This window comes from Ochotona curzoniae, unplaced genomic scaffold (genome assembly GCF_017591425.1).
Source record: "Ochotona curzoniae isolate NIBS_2020 unplaced genomic scaffold, NIBS_Ocur_1.0 scaffold_3208, whole genome shotgun sequence".
Classification (NCBI taxonomy): Eukaryota; Metazoa; Chordata; class Mammalia; order Lagomorpha; family Ochotonidae; genus Ochotona; species Ochotona curzoniae.
In genome coordinates, this window is record NW_024467106.1 from 23,469,448 (window position 1) to 23,494,757 (window position 25,310).

General features: G+C 43.0%; 1 protein-coding gene across 4 annotated transcripts in view; it reads right to left on the bottom strand.

Moving 5' to 3' along the window:
* SLC44A1 (solute carrier family 44 member 1) overlaps positions 1 to 5,765 on the bottom strand; it is a 174,986-nt gene extending 169,221 nt beyond the window's left edge. For 3 of the 4 annotated variants that reach the window (XM_040963874.1, XM_040963875.1, XM_040963872.1), the window contains exon 1: positions 5,460 to 5,765. In XM_040963874.1, the coding sequence (XP_040819808.1) occupies positions 5,460 to 5,495 (36 nt within the window). In that variant the 5' untranslated portion in view covers positions 5,496 to 5,765. The remainder of the gene's footprint in view (positions 1 to 5,459) is intronic. The other variant, XM_040963873.1, reaches the window with a different exon arrangement.
* Positions 5,766 to 25,310: the final 19,545 nt, after the last annotated feature.

Here is a 25,310-nt window from a genome sequence, read left to right on the forward strand (position 1 = left end):
GTGTGTTTACAATCTTGAGTTTCAGCTTTGGACACACATAGCTTAGTTGCCTACCTGATATTCTAGTATCAAGGCTAAGCAATCAGCTGGATGTAAGGATCAGAGGTAGGACAAGCTCTGTTTCCATTCAGTAATTCAGTGTGGGAATTAGCAGCATACAGACTGTAACTGTATCCACAGGAGAAGATACAATTACCTAGAGGATGTGTAAGGAAGAGGGGTTCTGAGCCTTGCTCATACAGGACAATCACAGTGAGAACTTTTGGAAATGTGATGTGCACGCAACAACCAACTAAATCAGAACCTCTGGGAATAGGACCCAGGCACTGGTTACTACAAACCTCCCCAAGTAATACCAATGTGCAATGCTGTTAAGAGGGTACAAAGAAATCGAAAATTAACAGGAAGAGTGAAGGATAACAGACTAAATAGGTTTCTGGTCCCAGTCCCTTCAGAACACCTCCCTCTCTCTGACCTCAGATGATTTTGTTTCTGGTGTTTGTAGGCATTAACTAACAGAATCATTGTACAGGACCCATTAGTTGGTAACACTTTAATACAAACTTTTATTGAGTAGATTTTTCCTAAAGATAAGAAAATTAAGGTCCAGTGTGGTAGCCTAGGGGCTCAAGTGCTCGCCTTGAATGTGCCAGGATCCCATATGGGCACCAGCTTTAATCCCAGCGGCTCCATTTTCCATTCAACTCCCTGCTTGTGACCTGGGAAAGCAGTAGAGGACGGCCCAAACCCTTGGGACCCTGCATCAGCATGGGAGACCCAGAAGAAGCTCCCAGCTTCTGGCTTCGGATCGGTTCAGCTCCAGCCATTGTGATCACTTGGGGAGTGAGTCAGTGTCAGTTCAGCTCCAGCCACTGTGATTACTTGGGGAGTGAGTCAGCGGACAGAAGATCTTCCTGACTCTCCCTTTTTCTGTATATCTGACTTTCCAATAAAAAAAAAATCAATAAATCTTTAAAAAAAAAGATAAGAAAATGGACTACTTTAACATTGGTGCAGAAGGGTATGGGTGGGGGTATTGTATGGCAAAACATTAAGCCACTGCTCAGGAGGTGCCATTTCACATCAGTCCCACTGTCTCACTCTCATACAGCTTCTTGGGCTCATGGCCTACGTCACTGGGTTCCTGCTACCCATATGGGAGACCCTGATGTAGTTCCAAGCTCCTGGCTTCAACCTGAGCCCCAGCTGCTGTGGCATATGGGGAGGAAATCAACAGATGGAAAATCTCTCTCTCTCTCTCCCTATGTCAACTCTGACCCAAAAACATTAATAAATTTTTAAAATATGTGTAGGGACCACGCATGCAAACACAAGGAGATGCGCAAAGTACAGATTCAAAAAACTTGAGCTGAAGTTTGCCTCTAAGCCACTCTGTAACTTCAGCCAAATTTCTTCATATCCAAGTTCAATTTCCTCAAATGTGAAACAGAAGGAAAATCAACCTTATTTACTGCACAGATTAAAATATAAAAATGTGTCAATAGTTACACAAAGTATACTGACATTGTTTTCCAGCCAATTTGGACATTAGCTTTTGATTTACATATTCTGAAGAATTGTTCATCCACGCAACAGCAGAAGAAATAAACATCTTCATGCCACAGCTTTCTACTGCTCATGTTTTAATTGAACAACTTGATCCCTGTGGGTAATTTCCATTATACTCTTCAAATTTTTATTTTTACCACTCAACTTAAAATACAAAAAAAAAATTATTTTTAACCACTCAGACTATGATATCACTAAAATTCTGTGATATAAAATACTCAAATGTGAACCAATATCAGTGAACCACTTTTGACTGATCCTCATTACTTTTCAAAACAAACTATGAGAGCAGAAAAAGAAAAGCTACTTAGCCAGCCCAGAATGGAAACACCATGGAACAAAATAGTGGACAAGCTTCCTAAAACCAGATACAAAAGGGGGAGGGGGGCACTCTGTTTAACCAGAAAGATTCTTCTCAATCACTTCCACAATTTGTAAAGTTAGAACTGAAGGAGGCAGAGCTCCAGGGTACTTGCAGACACTCCCAGCCTCCTAGCACTACCATCAGAAATAATGTCACTGTTAAAAACAAAGCCTTATAACTGTTAACTAATCTGTCAGGAGCTTCCTGAGCTTAAACTGGAAAAACATATAATAAGTCTGAAGATTCACAAGTGAACTTTGAAGTTTAACATTACTAGACATTATGTCAGTTTATAACAGAACAAGAGAATCGTGGAGAGATGGGAATAAATTCTAAGAGTCTCAGCGAGGATTAGCACTGTCAAAAGTAACTCAAGGCTATCGTTTATAGTTCCTCCAAAAAGACTTTTAGGCAAAAGATCTCATGTATTGGACTGTTTTGAGCAAGTACTGATGTTAGTAAAAAAAATATAATGGTAACTAATGAAAATGCAGAAAACCCATCAAAGAGTTCTTTAAGACCTGCCTCATTAGATACTCACGCCAAAGATTCTTACCCGAACATAGCGGACACAACATGAATCGCTTTGCCAATAACTTCTCCCGCACGATGAAATACTGGCATGGAATGTGACATTTTCCTCTGATCTGAGTCCTAAAGCAGGATAATTATTTTGATGGGAAATTATGATACCCAGACACTGCCAAGAAAATGAAACTAACACCAGGATAGGTTACAAAAGATAAAAGTTCAGAAGTCTACATCAAGAGACTACAAGGGGAAAATCAATTATATTCCAAGAGGGACTCGCTATTTATTGATAAAATCTGCAGGAGTTTTACAGTTGCTGCAGATGGAGCTTGGAAACACCAGACTGGCCTGCAGCTTCCCCGGAAGCACGCTGTAGTGATGTTCTATGAGCCTATCATTAGGGATTGCAGACAAGCTCTTTTCAGGTAAGACAGCCCCTGTTCTAACTCAGACACCTCGAATAGGGTGTGGGATGGGGGACAGAAAAAACCTACTCAATTCTGCAAGCTGATGGAACTATGTTCAGAACAGAAAGGGATGTGAAAAACGCATGTAACTTTTAACTTAAAACAGTTTCAGTCTGGATTTATTTCAAAGAGGTAAGATTAGCCTATGGAAATGAGGCAGTACAAACTCACGCCCAATGGCACTTCCTGGCCAGGTGTCCTAAACTGCATGCATTTTATTCAGAAACTATTTTTGATCGATTAGTATACAAGGTACTGAAAGGCACTCCGGTAGACACAAAGCTAAAGCTAACAAGCTAAAGCTAACGGAAACAAAGAGCCACTCTCCTCAAGCCTGAAACCCAGCAGACAGGGTTTGTGAAAAGCCACCTGAGGCCCCAGGGCAGGCTCAAAGCACGGGAAGGTATGCCCTAGGAAAGGGCCAGCAGATTGTAACACTTCACAAACGAAGAACAATGCAAAAAAAAAAAAATCTCAAGTGAGGGGGAAAAAGATGACGACCCATTCTTTGGCAGAAAACCTACTCCTCAGTGCCTCATTGAGCACTACAAGTCCCAAACGCCGAACTCAAAGGCATGTGACAGCTGCTGATTGGTTACAGGAAACCACAGAAAAAGATAAAAAAAAAAAAAAAAAATACACCCCTTGGGTGCATGACAAGCGTTTTGTCTATGGAACACGGTAGAAGGAAACTGAATTCGAGAGGAAGAAAAAGCAAAGAAATGGTGTGTGACAGCACTGTGAAAAGCAGGAGGCAGACAAATGCTTCTCAGACACTACCTGTTACTACACCCCAGCTCTGCTGTGGCGTCCATGCCTCTCAAATTTAATTATTCACGCACGGAAGAGGCCATCCATAAACTATCAATACTCTTTCCTGTCTTAAAGGCATCGCACCGCCAAAAGAGAATGTAAAGTAAGCCAATTCTGGAAAAAGGTAAACATGAAAGCCAGCTTTCTGGTGAAATTACCTTTAAGCGAATATAAGCAGGACAGCACCCAGCGGGGAAACCCCCAGCCCCCCACCCCCACCGAGATGCCAAGCCAACCGAAAGGTGAGCCTAATTACACACCTTTATATGTCAACCTAAACCAAGCCCCTGCTGCCCAACACCACCACACAGATTTTCCTTGCGATTCTGACTGCATAGGAAGATTTTACTAAGTCAACCAATGAGCCTAAGGAACTGGACAGACAGGAGGCAGAGCTCATAAAAAAAACATAAATGCCCTCCATTCATCTGCAATGCTAGTCATTTTCTAACACATCTTGGATTTTTAGAACAAGCATGCAGGTTATTTAAAACTGAGTTATATATAGTCGTTTAGCAGCAGCAAAACACTTCTGGCATTATCACAGATGCTTCATCTCTGGAGGAATGCTCTCCCCCAAACCAGGATTTTTCTTCACCAAAAACAACCAGCCTTTATCCCTAAAAACAAGAGCCCCTTTCTCCCCCTCCAAACAGACAGATCACACACCAGTTAAATTCTACGCTAATGGAACGGTGGCGATGGCATCGCAGGCGTTGTCAGAGCCTATTTTTCATACACCACCAGCACTCAGTTTGATGCAGTATTCCTGATGGCTTTTTATCGTATTTGTAAATACACTCACTAATCCAGTAAATTAGGTAATTTACAAACAGGTCCTCCTAGTTATTAGTGGCCAGCAGTCAAGTTCTATTACGTTTGATCCTTATACAGTTGTCTAAACATTTCTACCCGGGGTTAAGGACTCGGATCGGAGAGAGGGAAGGAGGCTGGCGAAATTTGGATGGGGGCAGGGTAGGAGATGGGCGAAATCTCTGCATCGGAGCCCTCAACGCTCAGTCAGTGCCCAGAAAAACTAAATTCGGCACCTCTTCCTCCTGTTACACTAGCAACAAAGAGGGAGTTTCCGCAGCGCTCCCGTCACCCACCAGATGCCCAATCTGCTCCCCAGCCCAGTGCCCACGCTCCCGCAGGGGCCTCCGATGCAAAGAGGCCGTGGTGCCCGGGGTCAAGGCACAGAGGGGGGATGGGACGGGGAAGAGAACCGGGGCAGGGCTCCGGGACCCGGAGTACTTGAACCCGGCCGGGGTCGGCGGGCAGGAGGAAAGGAACAACATATCCGATGGAGCAGAAACTGGAACCAGAAGGGAGCCCACCCGAGCTGGGGGAGGTGGGGGAGCACCTCCGGGGAGCACGGAGGAGTCGGCGGAGGGCGAGGTGGGCAGCGCAGAGGGGCCGGGGGGCCAGGGCAGCGCAGTCCGCTGGGGCGGAGAGGAGGCGCCCGCGTCGCCTCTACCTGCAGGCGGGCGGGACGCGCCGCTCAGGTGTGCCAGGGAGGCCAAGTCGGAGAGGGGGCCGGAGAGCGCGCGCTGGGGGACCCCGGGGACACGGCGGCGGGCAAGAGAGGCGGGCTGCGGGGTTCGGGAGTGCGCGGGGGCCTGAGGGTAGCTGGGGCTGCGAGGAGCGTCGGGTTCCCGACAGCGCGGCGCGAGGGAGGCATCCGGGCGGGCGTCCGGGAGGCGGGCGCCCCTCACCTGCGCGGCGGAGGAGGCGGAGCTGCAGCAGCCCATGGCGGGGCCGGGGGAGCCCGGAGGCGGCGCCGGGCGCAGCTACGTCCCGGAGCCCCTCGGCATGCGAGCCGGCGGGCGCCCGGGGAGGGCGCGGCCTGGCCCCGCACGACTTGGCGGCTTGGCGGCTTGGCGGCGGGCACTCAGGAGACGGCGCGGCTCGGGACGGGCGCCGGCCACATCCCACGGCGGCGGCGGCGGCGGCGGCGGCGGCGGCTGCGCGGCTCCGGCTCCCGCTCCGCTCCTGCTGCTGCAGCTGCTTCCCAGCGGAAAGGGGCGGGCGGCGGCGGCGGCGCCTCCCCCTGTCCCCCGCCTCCCGCCTCTCGCCTCCCGCGCCCAGTCCCTCTCCCGCTCCCTCTCCCGGGCCGCCGCCTCCTCAGCGCCGCGCGCGTCTCCCATCAGACTCCCCGCCCCCAGTGCAGCGGCGCGCCGGCGGCAGGGCGGCGGCGGCCAGGACGAGGCCGGACCCTTGGGGCCGCGTCTGGGCCTGCGCGGTGCCGGGCCCATTTTGCGGTGGCACCGAGGCCGAGGCCTGCCTCGGGGCGAGAGGGCGTCTGGGGCTGAAGGCAGCCCAGGACCGGGCAGGCTCGCTGCTGAAATGGGGCCGGGTTGCTTCCGGGCCGGGGAGGCACGCGGCGTTTCTTCCTCTCCCCGGGTGGCTGCACCGACGAGGACTCTGGTGGTAGTCTTCCAGCTACATTGTAGACGGAGAAGCGCGTACAGAATAAAGCTGCCCTTCAGAAGGAATGGGTGATAGAAGACGAAAAGAAACAAGTCTTCGTTGCCGCTGCCCCATTTTGCTGATGTGAACACTGAACCTTGGAGGGGACAAGAATTCCATGAAATGCACCCAGGTTTGAATAAAGCCAGCCAGAAATGGGGGAAAAACCCAAAAAGTTTTACAGGTATTCAAGTAAAAAATAAATAAATAACATATTAGGTGTGAGCTAAACTTTCTGTTACAGGAAAGTTGGCAAAGCCCGGTAAATGGGCATTCACTCATTCATACTGACTTCCTCGAACGTTCGGGCCCTTGACAGGAAGGTGAAGACCAGAGTACTGCCGCTCTGCCCAGCTGCTGCTGGGCATAAGCGTTACCTTTAAACTTGATACATTCCCCCAAACCACCCCTAGAAGTAGTGTGGGGCTGGCGTTTGGCGCCTTGGGTAACACTCTGCTTGGGAATGCTTTGGAACTGCTCCGGATTCCAGCCTCCTGCTGGTGTGCACCCTGGGAGGCAGCCGGGGATGCTCCAAGCCACCTTTCTTTTTTTAATTATTATTTTATTTTTATAATCTTTACATAGTTGATAAGGGCACAGAGGGTCAAGGGCTACAGGAAAGTGAGTAAGGCTACTCTTTCCACATTTTTTAAAAATCTGTATCTGGAGTAAAGAGGGAGATAAAGGGAGAAGCCCCACCCAGCATCCCGTCCCGTCCCATCCCATCCCATCCCATTCCAGGATTCCCGAAGTCGGGCGTGCTCCAAGGGCACTGCTCAAGTGGTTTTGATAGTTCTGCAGTTCTAAACTGCTGCCAATCTCGCCATTCCAAGCACGATGAACTCTCCAGAAGCCACTGAGGTTCAAGCCACTCTTGTGGGAAACCAGCATTGAATGAGTTCCTGGCTCCTGGGTTTTGCCCAACTCCAGTTCTTGCTGGCACTTAGGGAGTGAAACAGTTGACAGGAAGGCTGTGGTTGTCTCTGCCTTTAGAATAAAAAGAAAAAAAAATGAAAATAAATAAGGAAAGGCAAAAAATAGTATGAGAAAAGAACAGTTTGAAGGTGGTAGGGAAAGGTCATGTTTAATAGTAGCAGAACTGCATATCAGACTTTTAGAAGTGGCCTCATGTCTCATTTCATCTTGCCAAAAATGTCTAGATACAACTGGTTACAAAAGGAAAAAAAGAAACTAGAAAGTTGTAAGGGAGTGAGACTTTGGAATGACCAACTGGCCAAATTAAAGAACAAGTTTTAGAGTCTAAAAGGAGAAACGCACACACACATGAATTTGCTTATGTCTCTGGAAAGGGAAAGGCAGATTGGGAGGGGAGCCCAAGACCAATCAAAGAAAAGGCCAAAAGGGAATTCCTAATTGCTGGGCCTCGAACCCATTTCCTGGGTTTATGGGGTGTGAATGAGTGACTTCTCTAACCTCCTTTTCCTTCCCTGTGAATTGCTGGCAACAAGGGTGACCGCCATGGGCTGTTGTTCAGCTGAGTCCCCAGCCAGAGGTCAGCAAGCACTTGAGTACTGCTTGGAGAGCATCCAGCCTCCTGCAGTTTGCCTGGATCCAAAGGCTCAGGAGGCGTAACCCACCACAGAGTTAATGCACCCGCGTGTTTACTGTTGACCGTTGGGGCCATTAAACACAAGAGAAGAAATAAAACTGGAGAGGCTCTGGTCCACAAGTAGATTGTAAACTCCCTGAGAACAGGGCAAAGCATTTTCTCTTCTTTATCTCCCCGAGCTCTCTCAACTGTTTGCTGAATTATTCAATGCATCCAGGAATAAAAAATCCTTCCCTTGAGATTTCCTCTCAAAGCCAGAAAAGTACATCTTGTTTTTAACTGAGGGAGGAGGCTGAAAGTAAAATTGCAGTCTTAAACAAGAAGCCATCTGTCTTCCTTCTTTATAATCAAGGAAAGGGGAACTGTTTCTCTGTTTAACAGAGTCAGTATGGAAGCATCTCTCCCAGATTATAAAAATCTTTTTGGCAGTGCCGTTGTCCACATAGTAGCTAGTGCTTATTTTGTAATTGGAACCGTAGAAGCAGATAAATGTGGAACAGGCTGTGGCAGGACTTCACGGAAATGTAGTTTACTTTTTGAAGCTCTTTCCTGGACCTGGGTGATGGATGAATCTCTTTGAAAGGGACACATTTTGCTGTGCCTTTTGGATCTGAATCGCAGTTTCCCTTTAAGGGTTAAAGGAATGAGGAGTTCTAAGATTCTGCAAGGTGCCTTGTAAATATGCTAATTATGTGTGTATACATCACACATACATATGAATGTATGTGTTTTCAAATTATACCTCCTTTCAGTAACATGACAAACTCTAAAGGCTCCTGCATTGATATTCTGTACCTTGTGAGAGTCAGTCTGCTTCCCATTTCCCTCATGCCCCCAAAAATCTCATAAAAGGAGCAATTTAGAAGGAGTAAAATAGTGTTCCTTTCACTCCGTCTCATGTATGCCCTTTCTCATAAGCAAATGCACACAGCAGTCAATAAAATGTGAACTACAGCAAATTCAGAAATCAGGGGGAAAAAAATGTTTTCCCTTCCAGTCAGTGTTCAGGGTGCTGATCTTTCCACCTTGAGATGTCATCAGGGCATGTCCCTTCGCAGGGGCTTGGGTTTTGCTTCTTTGTAGATAAAGGGAGTTTTTTCAAGAACTTATGTAAGAATGGCATCTGCACTAACCAGGATAAAATTATGAGATCTATCAATCTTGGTGCTGTCGGGTAAAATCAGATCACCAGCTGAGCCAGCCAGAAACGCTTCCCGATGGTCTAGTATTGCATAATGGGCCGTGTGAATCTCAGGGTTTCCAGCTTCAGGATTTCCAGCTTGGTGCTGGTCATTCATGGAGTGGAAATGCTGAACTAAAGGTCCTTGTAAAGGCTTTCATAAAGCCTGACTCATTATTTACATGATTTCAGGTTTTAAGTAACAGCAACATAGAAATGCATCTTTACATGAGTGTGTCTTTATAGCTGCTCAGAATCGTTGTCTAATTTGAACACCATGGCATTTGGTGCTTTGACTGTGTTATTTACATTTAAGCACGTACTATGTTCACAGCCGCATCCCACAAGAACACACTTCAACAGAGCCCCAGCTGCCAGATCCACCTCACCATCTTCTATGAGCATTCCCTTGTCGCCCTGGGAGATGCTCCCAAAGCCAAAAACTGATTGTAACCAAGGACTGTACCTGTTCATTCATTACTGAGTGGCAGGAGTGGATCTCTCAGAAATACTTAGTGTGCAGAGGCTAGAACCCCAGCAGGTAGAGCTTTCTTGAACTCAGGAGTGTAATAGAAAAAAGACAACATTGTTCCCAGCAAGACTCCAAAGAGATTCATAAATCCTCAGCCCTGCAACTTTGTTTCTACCCACACCTGTAACTCTGTCTCTCCAGTGTTAATTAATAACCCTGGTTTTTATTTATGGCTTCACTTGGATTTTTGTTGCAAGACAGAGGACTTATAAACACTCTAAAAATGCTTACAGTGAACATGCTTTGCAGTATAACATTGTTCTTCTTTTCTGAATGACTTTAGTTTTTTTCTGTAGTCTCTCAATAATTGTTTTAATTGACTCCTTCCTATGAGCTAAGTGTGTTTGATTTTGATTAAGTAGCAGGTGCTCAAACATCAATCCTTGGGGCTTTGAGCTGTTTCTAACATAAACCTAAAGTTGTTTTTTTTTTTTTATTGTGGGGTGGGGGGTAGCATAAAGAAGATAGAAAAATGGAGACAGGCTCATGAGTATTAATTCCTAAAGGACAAAGGCAATGTGTAAAGTAGGGAAATCAAGTTACTTAAAAATATATTTCTTGAACCATTATAATGAGCCAAATATCCAGTGAGATGCCAGGAATTCAAATACAGTATATTCATTGTCTGTAAGTCTCTTTAAAAACTAAACAAGAAATACAGCTTAAATTGAAGAAAAAAATGTATGCACAGACTATATGAAGGTGTTTCAAAATGTTTGGGGAAAATGTGATCAAAATAGAAATTTATTTTGGTGAAAAAAAAATCTAAAATTCATGCAGTTTTTTCCATTATACTCATTTTCCATGAGCTTTTTGAGGACTCCTCATTTAAAACTATAGGGGGTCCATAGTGATTGATTTGTTTTATTTATAAGAACTGCTGAGTTTCATTTGCCCCCATTACATATATGTTCTTACTTCTGACAGTTTCCCATGGTATATCCAATGCCAAAGAGCTTGATACCCAGAAATGTTCAGAAAGGTTTTCAGCAAATAAACTAATTTTGCTCATAAATTCCTAGTAATTTAGATTTGTGGTAACCTCAAATTTGTAGCCATCTCCAAAAAAGGATTTCATGAAATATTAAATTAATATCATTAATGATTTATTTTTTCTGTAAAACTATTGAAGTAAAACATCATGGCTGGCCCTGTAATCTAACATCTTAACAAAATAGAGACAGGATTAACTACATCAACATTTAAAAATGATTTGATGTTTCTAATTATCTTGTTTGAAAGACAGTGTCAGGATGGAGGTAGGGTGAAATCAGATGGGTCTTCTTTACTTTGGCTTATTCCCCACCACCAAATGACCACAAGAGCGAGAGTTGGGTCAGACCAAAGCCACAAACCAGGCACTCAATATGGGTCTCCCACATAGGTGACAAGTACAACAGCCACCACATTCTTCCTCCAAGGAAACACATTAGTAGGAGGATGGAACTGGAGGCAGAGCGAGTAGTTGCATCTGGGCACTTTGATATGGGATATAGAACCTGACACGGTGGCCCAGTGGTTAAATTCTCACATTACAAGTGTTGGGATGCCAAGAGGGTGCTGGTTTGTGTCCTGGCTGCTCTACTTCTCATCCAGCTTCCTGCTTGTGAGAAAGCAGACAAGGACCTCCCAAAGCCTTGGGACCCTGCACCCAGGTGGGAGGCCTGGAAGAAGCTCCTGGCTCTGGATTGGCTCAACTCCAGCCATTGTGGCCACTTGGGGAGTGATCCAGAAGATGGAAAATTTTTCTCTCTGTCTCTCCTTCTCTCTGTAAATCAGCCTTTCCAGTAAAAACAAATTTTAAAAAGCTATGGGATGCAGGCCTCCCAACCTACCTGTTTAACTGCTGTGCCAAACACTGGTCCCAATATAAACATTTTTAAACTAGATGCAAAAGATACTATAAATAAAAATAAATTAGTCATTATTCACAGAGCATATATATATAAACTTTATGTAATACACAAGAAGCTGTCATATATATATTTCAAAATCACTGAAAATATTCTAAGGCCCGGTATGGTAGACTAGTGGCTAAAGTCCTTACCTTGTATGTGCCAGGATCTTATATGGGTGTCAGTTCATGTCCTGGATACTCCATTTCCCTGCCAGCTCTTTGCTTGTGGTCTGGGAAAGCTGTAGAGGACGACCCAAAGTTTTTGGGACCCTGTACCCACATGGGAGACCCTCAAGAAGCTCCTGGCTCATGGCTTCAGATTGACTTACCTCTGGCCACTTGGGGAGTGAAGCAGTAGATGGAAGATCTTTCTCTCTGTAAATCTGATTTTCCAATTAAAAATTTAATAAAATTTTTAAAAATTCCAAAGTGAAATGGATGAAAGACAGCAGATAAAATCCATAGTGAAAGAAATGTAGGAAGAAACAAAATACAGAATTTGTCCAACCTCACTAATAAAACTGTACATTTTTTTTTAAAAAGGGCCCGGCTCAGTGGCCTAGCAGCTGGGCCCATCGCCTTGAAAGTGCCAGGATCCCGTATGGGTGCCAGTTCTAATCTTGGCAATCTCGCTTCCCATCCGGCTGCCTCCTGTGGCCTGGGAAAGCAGCCAAGGACAGTCCAAGGCCTTGGGACCCTGAACCTGCATGGGAGATCTATAGGAGGTTCCTAACTTGGGATCAGCAGAGTTCTGGCTGTTGCAGCCACTTGGGGAGTGAATCAGCAGATAGAAGATCTTCCTCTCGGTGTCTCCTCCTCTCTGTATAATTGACTTTGCAATAAAAATAAAATAAATCTTTAAACAAAAGTAGACAACATTCCTGGCTTATCTAATAACTTGGCAAAGATTTCAAAAACAAAGTGTAAAGTTTTTTTTTTTTTTTTTGGAAGAGTTACAGAAAGAGAGGGAGTGATAAGCGGTGAGAGAGAAAGTTCTTTTGCCTATTGGTTCATTCTCCAAGTGGTTACAACAGCCAGGGTTGAGTCAGACTAAAGCTAGAAGCCAGTAGCTTCATCCTGGTCTCTCACATGGAGGGCAGGGGCCCAGCACTTTGGCCATCTTGCATTGCATTCCCTAGGCTATGAGTAAAGAGCTGGATTGCAAGTAGAGCAGCCAGAACCTGAACTAGCACCCATATCAGATACTGACATTTTAGGTGGCAGCTTAACCTCCCATTCCACATCTCCAGCCTAAAGATTCCAGGTGTTAATAATAACTTGTCAAAGCAAGATCACAGTTACAAGGGACACAAATAATTATCCTCTTTCTGGAGAGAAAATTTTAAAAATTGCATCAAAATTTAAAATATGCCCTTTACCAGATTGGACCACAATAACCTCCTAGTTCACATGAGATCTAGGAACAGGCCAACCTGGGCTGGACTTCTGCACCCATGAGTGTGCACATGAGCCAAGACTAGGCTGCGTCACATGCCAGTTGCTCCAGGGGTGTGCCAGGGTGACTACCTGCTATCAAATGTCAAGACTGCCGGCAGGCCATCTCAGATTGGGCTGCAGCGTTCACTGGCACAAGCAAACCCAGGGCTGGGAGGCCTGATAAGGGATTTCTAGGGACTCCCTTGCTGGACCACTGCTTCCACTGGTGAGTTTGAGAGCCAAAACAGGGTGGGCTGGTCTGGGAGCAGGTAGGGATGGGCTAGGCTGCCACTCCTTCTAGTACATGTGAGACCCAGGATGGTTGTGGGTTCAGGTTAGACTTCAGCCCCCGTTGACAAGTGCCAGGACTGGGTGCAAGTCATGTCAGGCTGGATCGCAGCACCCCTGGCAAGCATAAGATCTGGGGCTGGGAGCTGGCCTGATAGGGAAACTGTGGACACTCCTCTGCTAGGATTCAGCTCCTGCTGGTGAACACAGGCTGTAGCACCTGCTGGTGAGTGCTGAACTGGTGGCAGGCCATCTCAGACTAGGCCACAGAACTTGTTGGCATGCATAAGATCCAGAGCTGAGAGCAGGCCTGGTAGGGAAATATTGGGTACTTCCTTGCTGAGCTGCTGCTCCCAGTGGTGAGCCTGAGAGCTGGGACTGTAGACGGGCTAGACTAGGGTGGGTCAGGCTGAGCTAAACTGCAGCACCCACAAGTGTGCTCAAGAGCCAGATGGGATGAAGCACAGACTATGCTAGGCTGCAGCACATGCCAACACAAGCAAACAATGGGATGGTGAGGTTACTGGGTCACCCGAACTACCACTGCTCTGTGCCTTGGCTGCTGCAGGTGTCAGACCTAACCTGATCCTGCACTGTCTGGGCACACACAGACAAGTCTGCGGTCTCCTCAGGTGAGGTTTCTTGGGAGTTTCCCCAGTTAGACAGATGGATAAAAACCCAGCCACAGGGAAAATCACAAGATATGTATTCTTGCCTTGGAATGCATGTGGCAGGCCTGGGTTTCCTCAGCTGCTCACTGTGCAGTGGACGGTATGCCCAAATGCACATGGGGAACATGACTGTGAGCTCATCAGGGCCAGCAGAGGATGTCAGGGTCTCTAAGGTGTCATGAAATGATTGTCCCCCTGTATGTGGATGCTGATGCAGTTTGACAGCAAGGAGTGATCCTCCTCCCTCCCCTGTTCCTCTGAGGATACAGGAGAAGAAAAAAAAAATTGAAATATATGTCCCATCAACCTTCCTCCATACCTCCACACTCTGCACACCAATCAGAGACCCACAATGAGTGTGCATCCTTCTGACCTATATAAACATTGTTCAAAATAAAATTGTAAATAAAGGGAAAAGAGAGGGGGGAGAAATGATGCCCTTTTAAAAAGTCATTCTGCTTGAAATGTGTAACAACTATAGACCTATGTTTTTAATAAGAAATGTTTGAAGAAACCCTAAATTTCTGGATAGAGAAGATTGGCTAAAAGTGATGGGGAATGTTATATTGCTGTTAAAAGATATACCCAAACATATATAGACAGCTGGTAGGTATGGGAAGTGTCATAATTCCCACACATGGGAAGTTGGTAAGTTGTTGTGAGATGGCTCACACCAGCACCATCTCAGAACAAGTAAGACTAATCAGGGTACACACTCAGGGCATTCTTCTGCCCACCAGGATGCCTGGAATGAAGTTGGAACCTTCTCTGTCCTCTGGTGCTGATATGATCTGGCAGCAAGGAGCAGTGGTACATCTTCACACCACTCCGCCTCCGCTCCCGCCCCCACAACTCTTGTGGTCGTAGGAGGAAGGCCATGTCTTTTTTCCCTTACCTACCTCTTGCCTCATTCCTTCCCATCCCACCCAGAGACCTGCATTGGTCTGCACTCCCTCATCTATATAACAAATATTTACAAATAAATAGATTTAAGTAAAAATAAAATTAAATAAGCAAAAAGTTAGAAAGTGATTTGTATTCACTGACACGGACCAGGCTGAACTCTATTATTCCATATAACTAAAATATACCACTGGCCAAAAACAGTTATAAAATGCATTATGATGGAATACTGTTTCTATAACTGTGTGTGTAAAATATATATACCTATCTCAATCTGTTCATAGCAGGTGGCTTTGGAGAAGGGACATGTATTGTCAGAGCCCATTTTGTCCTGATATAATGAAATATCTGAGAGTGAATATTATATAAAGAATAATAATTCACTTTTCACATTTCAGGAGGCTGAGAAGTCCAGTATCAAGGCATGAGCATCTGATGGGGCCTCTTGCTGTTTCGTCTCATGGTGGAAGGAGGAAAGATAAATGGCGATGTGTGCTGTTTCCTCAATATGGCAGAAGAGAGTAAGAAAAGGAACTTACTCCCATAAACCCTTATGACCTAAACACCTCCCAACACCAGTATATTCCGAATTAAGTTCCCCAAATAGGAAACCTAAAAGGGCACATTCACCCCGTTGCCATCATAAGCAGGGCTGATGGAGAGAAAAAAAGAGTCGCTTTCTGAATTACATACTTTTGTACTAGTTGAGTTTTGGCGAAAACTTATAGTTTTAAAAATTATATGTAAATGTTTTAATGAAGTGACTCTAGAATGAAAGCCTCCTCCCAAATGACTTATGACATGAACTTGTGAAATGTCCAGGGAAGTTACAGCTCACCCTTATATGCAATGAATAGGAAAGGAAGCAGGGAAGAAGTGGCACTTCAGTGGTCTTGAAATAACAAATAAAAAAATGAAGGAGAGGACCTAGCATGATGGCCTAGTAGTTAAATGTTCTTACAACTGCCAAAATCCCATATGGTCTCTGGTTCATGTTCCAACTGCTCCACTTCTATCCAGCTCCCTGCCTGTGGCCTGGAAAGCAGTTGAGGATGTCCCAACACCTTCGGACCCTGTACCCGCATGGGAGACCCAGAAGAGGCTCCTGACTCCTGGCTTTGGATCAGCTCAGCTCCAGCTGTTGTGGCCACTTGGGGAATGAACCAGTGAACTAAGATCTTTCTCTCTGTAAATCTGACTTTCCTCAATAAAAATAAATAAACCTTTAAAAAAAAGTGAAGAAAAAACAGGAGAGTTGGGTGTTTGACCTAAGGATTGGGAAACCAGATTAAATTGCTAGATTAAATTGTCCCACTCTAGGGTGCCTCGTTCAAGCCCTGATTCTGTTCTCAATTCCAGTTTGCTGCTAATGTGCACCCTGGCTCAGGTGGGAGTGACCCAGACTAAGTATTGTGCTCCTGATTTCAGCCTCAACCTATTGTAAGTATTCAGGGGGAATAAAGCAGCACATACAAGCAAACTCTCTCAAATAAATGGTTAAAAATCAAATAAAATGGGAGGAATAAATGAACTCTTGGTGTAAAATGACTTAAGCAAAGATGCAGGCTTAGAAATGAGTAAGATCTTTGGGTATTTTAGTTATCAGTGGTTGCATCACAAACTAAATGTAGGGCCTGGCACAATAGCCTAGTGGCCAAAGTGTTTGCCATGCACCTGCTGGGATCCCATATGGGAGCCAGTTATAATCCCCATGGCCCTGTATCCTATCTAGCTCCCTGCTTGTGCCTGGGAAAGCAGTCAAGGACGGCTCAAAGCCTTGGGACCCTGCACCAGCACAGGTGACCTGGAATAAACTCCTTGCTCCTGGCTTTGGATGGCTCAGCTTGGGCTGCTATGGCCACTTGGGGAGTGAGTCAGTGAATGTAAGATCTTCCTCTCTGTCTCTCCTCCTCTCTATATCCAAATTTCCAATAAAAATAAAATAAATCTTAAAAAAATTAAGAAGACAACACTCCATGTTATCTTGTTTCATAATTCTGGGGACTGAATATGTTCAACTCCATCAGTGTCACACTGCATGAAGAGCATGGGGCGCGGGAGGTGGACTGTGGCAGGACCTTTTAAGTGATGCCTGCCTCAACAGGGGCTAGTATCTTCCATCTCCATCTCTCTTCTGTGTACTCCCTGGTATGCACAGGCCTTGGGTTCTATGGTCCTATGAACTAGAGCAACTAGAAGCTCTTTTTTTTTTTTTTTTTTTGAGTGAAGTGGTGATAGACTGAGGTTTTTGTTTTTAAAAGATTACTTTGATGATATCCTACAGACTTAACAGGGTGGCCTGGAGGGAAGAGAGATTAAATAATAAAAGCAGTAGGTGCTAAAGCTACACCCCTACTCATCAGCTCCCTTGCTTAATTCAGCAAAATGATGCTTAAGTGTGATTGATGGGACTCCTCCACATTATTTACCAAAGCAGTCAGTCTTCAGAATGCTCTCAACTGGCCTCATTCCTGTAGAACCAGATGCTGCTGTGCCTGACAGGAAATTACCAGGCCATAGGAAGTAATTGAACTTTTCAAGACAACATACCAAGGTAGCACTTCAGGGATACTAACTGATATTTCTCCCACTGAGCAAAGGACATAGGCTCCCTGGGAACCACACCTGGTTTGACCACCAACTCTCTCGCATCCCAAAAACTGTTCCAAAGGTTTGTTTCTTGAGTGTATGCTGCAAAGCAATCCAGAAGAAAGGGGAGGAGGTCACTGTGAGGTCTGTCTGGGGGAGCAACTGGAAGTGCAGCTATAGTCACACCCAGCTTCCCTCAAGTCCTGTTACCAGATTCGTGCCAGACAATGAAAATTGTAGCATTAGCCTGATTTTTAAAAGTTTCTTCCCCTAACTATTGTTATTTTATTGGACAAACTGTCAAAATGTACCTATTCTTTCCCTTGAAGTTCCTTTTTTCCCTTCTCATTGGTTCTAGACAGTCATTTTCCCTAATACTATGTAATTTAAAAGAGACTGTGTCAATTGCATAAAATATTTCTAATCTCCATAATTAAGATGCTGCTGGTCTGACAGCTTTGCTCTTTTACTCCCCCTCAGCTAGTTGCAGGGATGTAGAAAGACATTTGAAAGAGTACTAAAGCAAAAATGACATGCTGTTCCCCTCCCAAAGGGCCTGCTCAGGCCTGTTGCCAGCCTCCCCAGCCTCCCTGCTGGAGCTGAGCCTTCATGGAAAGAGACACTATGCCGAGGGTCCCAGGAACATCTTCCCTCTGTCTTCAGAGACCATACTCCTTTGCTTGGATTGGATTCAGAGAAACCCCAGGTTGTACAGTCCTGTAGCCTGCACCTGAGGTTAATTCCCAGCACAAAGCTTCACATAAACTATAGTCACCAGGAAATCTGGAGAGAGAATCTGAAGTTAGTGAGAAGTTCAGGGTAAGAAGTCAGAGAATACGGAGTGAGTGCCAAGCACTCTTGGGAAGGCATGTAGTCCTATTTTAGTTTAAAAAAAAAAAACTGTTTTCCTATTTTAGTTTAAAAAAAAAAGTCAGAGATAAAAATTTACCAGGATTGCTATATATTCGACTCTTTTCTTCTATTTCTTGCTAGCTTTATAATCTATTCAGGTGCAGCATATAAAAGTCTCATTTTATCCTCACAGTTGTTCCATTAAGTAAAAAATTATGATCACTATTTAGAGGCGAGTAAAATGGGGTGTAAAAGAATAGTCAAGATAGACTAGACTTCACAGCTGTAGCAAGTTAATTCTGAAATCAAGGTGCAGTGATACAACAGAGGTTTATTTCTGCCTCACCTACAGGTGACACAGTGTCTCATGTGGGGACACGTAAAGAATGGCTCCATGTAGTCATGTAGCAGGGATGTTTCAGCTGCACCGTATGCAATATGGCATCACCCAGCCTCTAGGAAGAAGAAAGCACTGGACAGTTAGCCATCAGTATCTTAAAGCTCCATCTTAGGAATGACGCGCATCGTTTTCAGTTGTGTTTTATTACCTAGTACAACTCTCATGTCTTTTCACAATCCAAGCAAGAAAAATTTAGAAGTGGTTTATTTGGTAAACATCATTATCACTGCTTTTAAGAGGTGATGATTTACCCATTTTCCCACAGCTTTTAACTGACAGGTCAAACATCCAATCTAAATTGAAGCATTGTGACTTTAAAGTCTCTGCTCCTAACCAATATATTTTCTTTTCATAACCTGATGATATTTTAAGGTAGAAATGGTCATGACACAAGGAGACCCCTTGTGCCACAAAACCAGGAGCTCTGGACTCTAGACAGATAATTTACATATCTATTTTGTCATATACTGTTTTTGAAACCCTAGACAAGTCCCTTAGTTTCTCTACTAAAGCCATTTTCCCATCTATAAATTAGGGATGAACAAAATTCTCTTGAGGTCTGTGTAAATATGAACACATGAGAAATCTTCAATACTCTTGCGTAACACACCCTCATTGAACATTTAAGTCTGAATTCTTAACTTTTCTTTTTCCTGACTCTGCATTGCAAGTGCACTCCTAGGATATAAAGCCTTCCATAGTGGAATCTTTTGCTAAAAGTTCTAGTTGAAATTTATAACATCAGGGAAGAACAAAGGATAATGTCATAGTGGAATTAAAAGTTGTGGCTTGAGAGCAATCTCGCCATTTAAAAACATCATAAACTTTGAGCCTGAGCCTCTCTAGGAAGTCAGTGTCAAGGCTCCTGTAAGGCAGTGTAAGCAGTAATGCCTTCACGTGGTAACCTATTGAGAAAGCCCGTTTGGATCATCTTTGTGTCTTGTCCTAAACTCCACAAATAGGTCCTCTGTATAATCTCAATGTTATTGAGTGCTAAGTGAAATGTCTATTAAAACAACTGGGTAATAGAAGAGACTATCTTATTTAGAAGCCCCTTGGGCTCTTTACTTCTGGGAAAAGGAAGGCGATTGCTTCCTACAGAAAGGTGCTGATGCTCAGGTCTCTGGGGGAATTTCTTAGGCGAGTATTGGTACAGATAATTTACAATCTAGGAACCAAGGTTCAAGGCAAAAGTGATGAAGATTCCTGAAGCGAGATTCCCTTTTCAAAAGGAGCCTGAAGCTCAACAGCCCCTTGTTCCCTATTTTAGATTTCTTGTTAGTGACTGAAACAGGCTGACACTTTGTTTGCAGTTGCAGGCTCAAAATAATCAGAAAGATATTGGTAAGAGAATCAGCTCGGGCAAATTACTGGTGGTGATGTTTTGCGCAATTTCCAAGTTCTCCATGTCCTCATCCTTGACATTGCATGATGATTATCCAATGAGAGGGCATACTTTGCAAATGGTGCAGCTTGCGGGTTTGACACTTTTAAAGTTGCCCTGCTAGGTGACCAAATTAGCATCAAAAATAACCATTTTCTTAATGTATTCTTCAGCTTCAAAGCAATTAGCAATGAAAAAAGAATGCATTTCATTTTCTTGAAACTAAAATGTATGTTTTGTGTGACTGTGATTTACACTAACTAAACAAAGTATTATATCTTGCAATTATAACATCGTTGACTTAAATTTTAAGCTCCAAAGTTCAGATTGTCAGCATTCTAGTTGCATTAACTATATCCAGTTTTGTAGCTCTATCTTCAGAACCACTGTGTTATTGTTATTTCTTTGTACATGTTTTTCAAGTGCATAGCTATTTACCCCCACAGGGAGTAGAGATGAGAGCAGCGCCCACAGTGGAAGACCACTGTAGATTTTGGAGAAAGCCCTGTGCAGTTCTGCCCACATGTGTCAGGCTGGGCTGTAAAACCCAGGGTTGTTTGGGTTAACTTCCATGAAGTAGGTGATGTTTGTTCAAATATAAGCATTAAATGTTTGCTAAGTTGAATCATACACATATGTATTAGTAAGTATTGTATATACGCATATTATTGTAAATGTGAATATTCACACATTCATAGTCAACATTTTCCAAGATAGGTCAAGTATTTTTCTGACAACATTATATTAACTCTGACTTCGTTTAAAATTGTGGGCACACAACAATGATAAAAAGGAGACAAATGTGGCATTCTTTTGTTTTTCTCAGATTCTCTGCAGACAATGCCCCTCTTTGTCGTGGCAGGCCAGTCACTCCCACTGCCCTGCCCTTAGCGTGCCATTGTGTAGTTCCTGGTAGATAGTAAACATTCAACATGTGTTAACTGTTATTGTTTCAACACATGTCTTTTAAAACCAGTAAGATTCCTAGGGTTTCATTTTTACTTTGCAGAGAGAAAAACAAGCACATGAAACTATGACTTAATTCCCCAGTCAGGAGGTACTATTATCTTTTAAAAGGACATTTGTTTTGTTGATAATAGTAATAGCTGCTTTGTAATCTAGAAACCATATGAAACTATTTTAAAAGTATATGGAAGACAGCAGGAGTGGGCATGAAATCTCGCAGTAAAACACATTTAAGATGTGGACGTTTGGAAAATGAGCCAGAAGATGGGAGCCTTCTGTCTCTCACTCTTACTCTTTCTCTGCCTCTCCAATGAGAAAACAAACAGAAAAATGCATAAAAAGTAATAAATCATCATAGTGACAATAAGTCATTTACTGACCATTTACTATATTCCAGGAATCAAATACTCATTTCATTATTCTAATCCTTACTATAAACCTATTAAATAGTTTTATTTTAACTTTTCTGAGAAGATGGCTGAAATTTAGAGAAATGATGCAAGTATCCCAAGGTTACAATAAACCTCTGATTGTAGGTGGCAAAGCTATTTGTTCTATTTTACCAAAAGCCTAATCTTTTAGTTCTGCTGTTTTGTATAAGCTGTGCATTCCCAGTTGACTGTTACTAATATTTTGGTGCTTTTCCTATGAGTTTCTTTTCTCTATGTGCACATTTGTTTCCTAAGTATAAGTATGTTGTTTAAAAAAATTGGGATCATATTATATATGTTTTATATTCTATTTCTTACAAAAAAAACTGTTACATTATAAGCATTTCCTGCATCATTCTCTGAGCTTTGAAAGCATGATTTTCAATGGCTCCACAATAGTCCATTAAATGCTGAGTGAACAAGTTCCCTAGTGCTGGGCTCTGTGGCTTTTAGATTGAATAAAATTTTTTGAAAATGTAAATTATTGCAACCTTTCTCAAAGTCAATTTGGTAATATTTCTTGAACTTTACCAAGTTCTTATTTTTACAACCTGACTTTTAAGGATTTATTCAAAGGAAATAAACAGAACTGTGGTCAGGGATTTCTGAATGAGGACATTTATCACAGTGAGAGTTGTAAAAACTTATTTATATGCATGAAAGAAAGATGAGATGGAAATAATCATGTTAGCTGTGGTTAACTCTTAGTTGCTCAATTGTTAATAATTCTTACTGTGTGCATTTTTCGCGGATTTTCTGCCCACAACAAGCATGTGCAACGTCTAAAATTTTGAAAAAATGCTATTTAAAAATAGCTGGTGACTTTTCAGTGAATCTTTAACTTATCAATCTATAGATGCTGATCTTACATACAAAGTTAGAGGAAAATGCTCTGTTCAGTTCACATTTTCCAGTGATGTTTGGCTTAGGTTTGAATTAAATGTCATTTTATTATATCCTCTCATAGCTCCTTTAATCCTCAGCTCTTTGTGACTTTTACACACTAATTCTCTGTTCCTAATCTTACCAGGGAGGAGGCATCTGTTGAGTTTCTGGATTGCTTGTTTTAAAGACATCCAATTCTTTCTTCTTATCAAGACATTAAAGGGAAAAAAATAAGCCCAACATTTTCTAAACAGTTGATGTTCTTTTTTTTTTTTTCTTCAAAAATTTCTTTCTTATAGCAGGCTCTCTCTGAAAGTTTTGGGTGTGGTCAGCAGTTTCCATTCTAAGCATAAGCTTCCAGAATATCCAAGCAATGATAGGGTAGCCACTTTCTTCAGTATGTCTCTCCACTATGAAGCTTCTGCCTGGTCTTAATCCTTGGGTAAAAGCATAGCAGTAAAAGAGGGGACATTGTTTTTCTCATCCCAATTCTGAAGGAAGGTGTAGATATAAGTATGTAAATTCTCCAACGGATATCTTAACACGGGGCTACAGAATACAGGTTTAGTGTGGTGTTGAGAAAACATGCTGAATTTAGAACTAAACGGTTCTGAAAGAAGGCTTAACTGTTTATTAATTGTATGTCCTTGCAAAAATTAGTAAACTTTTTGCTGCATTAAAAGCTTTAAAAGCTTTCATACCATGAAGCTTCTGTACATGATGTCCAGATGTACATGTATTACCACTTCTCTGCTTGGTTGAGATGCTTGAGTCATGTGGATGATGACCTATTGGTTTTAGAATGACTTTAAAATGTATCTGCAAGAAAAGAAAGAAAATGAGCAAGTATGGCAACATTTTGATAAGGATGGGACACCATCAACACTCCAGAAAAGAAGCAGCCTCAATTCTTTCTCTTACCTTTCTGGGAAAAGATGAGATATGAATCTCACTGAAGGCCAATATCTTTGTATATGAGACTAACATTTTAAAAAATATTTATTTATTTTTATTAGAAAGTCATATTTACAGAGAGAAGGAGAGACAGAGAAAAATCTATCTGTTGGTTCATTCTCTAAATGACCACAATGGCCAAAGCAGAGCCAATCTGAAGCCGAAATCCAGGAGCTTCTTTTGGGTCTCTAATGTGGGCACAGGGTTCCAAGGCTTTGGGCCATTCCCTACTGCCCAGGCCATAAGCAGAGAGCTGGATAGGAAGTAGAGCAGCAAGAACACAAACCAGCACCCATATGCTAGTGCTTGCAGGCAGAAGATTACCAGCGAGCCATTGTGCCAGCCTAGGACTAACATTGTTTTATCTACAAAGTTACACATTTAAACAAGATGCAAAGACATTCTTTGAAATTATAAGTCAAAATGCAAACTTCTTTTGCAGTCTTGGGTCCTTAAGGTTTAGGGACTTTATAAATAAATATGCACTTCTAAAGAAACATGTACTTTTTGCTATGTATGTTTCAGAGGTGCCCATATAGTTCGTAATATTTTACTTTAAAAATTATTTTATTTGAAAAGTGGAATTATGGGGGAGGGAGGAGATAGAGAAAGAGAGATCTTCTATCTACTGTTTCGCTCTCCAAATAGCAGGAATAGCTGGAGCTGAGCAGATCCAAGCCAGAATCCAGGAGCTTCTTTCAGATCTCCCACATGGGTGCAGGGGCCCATGGACTTGGACACCTTCTGCTGCTTTCCCAGGCACATGAATGGGGAGCTGGATCAGAAGTGGAGCAGCTGAGACTAGAATCAGTGTCCATATAGGATGCCAGTGCCACAGGCAGAAGTTTTACCCATTATGCCACAGTGCTGGACCTAGACTATTTTTAAGGACTCATTGGTAGCCCTAATGTCCACAAATGTCCACAAAAGCAGTTTAAAATGGAAAGTGTTACTAGAGGTCAAACAAGTACAGAAAAAGGCCAAAAAATTGGTTTATTGTTTATTCATTTAAATGTTACTGAACTTTCAAAAATATTTGCTGAGTTAGAATGTTTTTCCCTGTCCTCCTCTAAGCTATAGTTTTGTGTGTGTGAAGTTCAGGGGTAAAAGGGAAACCAGATATAATGCAAATCAAATGTATTTGAATTGGTCCTGTTGAGTGTCTGGCAGGAGAGCATCTTGTTCTTTCATATTTATACAATTTTCTGCTCATGAGTGCATGGAGTCTTAGAATGTTAGTGCAGCCTGTCTCAGTACCTATCAACTCATTGAGCCTTCTTAATTTACCCCAAGGAGCACTGAGGAAAGGACAAAAGTAAATGTTTAGGATTATATATACAGTAAATATTGCATAAACTTTCTTTTTATTAATATTGCTTTTGTCTTAAAGTGATCAACAGGGTCTAAGATTTTTCCACATTTTCCTCTATGTGGGGGAACCTTGTTTCTGCCAAAGACCATTTGGTATTTATAACATCATCCACGTGTCATAAAAGATCATCAACTTGAAAAATTTAGCCTGCTATAGGTTTATTGAATTTCAGGTTCTATGTATGGTTGCCTTGGCAGAGTCATACCAAATGATTTTGCAGACTGTAATGGCCTGCTGGCTGGAGGTTCCCTACCCTTGCATAGCATCATCAGCTTTACTATTCAAGGCATGGTCAAATGTTTTTCTTCTGTGACATTTCCCTGGCTGAGGTGAAGTGATTGATCTAAGCATACACAAAGTCCCTGGTGTACAGGAATTAACTTTTCAACCCTTTCCCAGGAACAAGTCTTTTATCCAGAGTGAAAGAAGACTCTGATGGGCAGCTAGATATAGTATAACTTCAATTCTAAGGCTGGCAGCAGTCACTCATTCTTTTATTCAAAAAATGTTTATTCAGCATCTACAATTGCTAGGTGTGGGGATGACAATGATGAACGAAAGATGCTGTCCCTGTATATTTCACCATCTTTGCCCCATTACCTTAGTTTTTTACCATTATCTCTCTTTGGCCATCTCCATTTATCTTCTAGCTGTATTCTTCATTTGATCCATTTTCTACTCAACAGCCAGAAAGATCTTTTGGTCAAGCTTTAAAACCCTCTTTAAACCTCTCAGGATTTCCACTGTTGTAACAGCAGTCTGAAGAGTTCCCATGTATCTACTTCT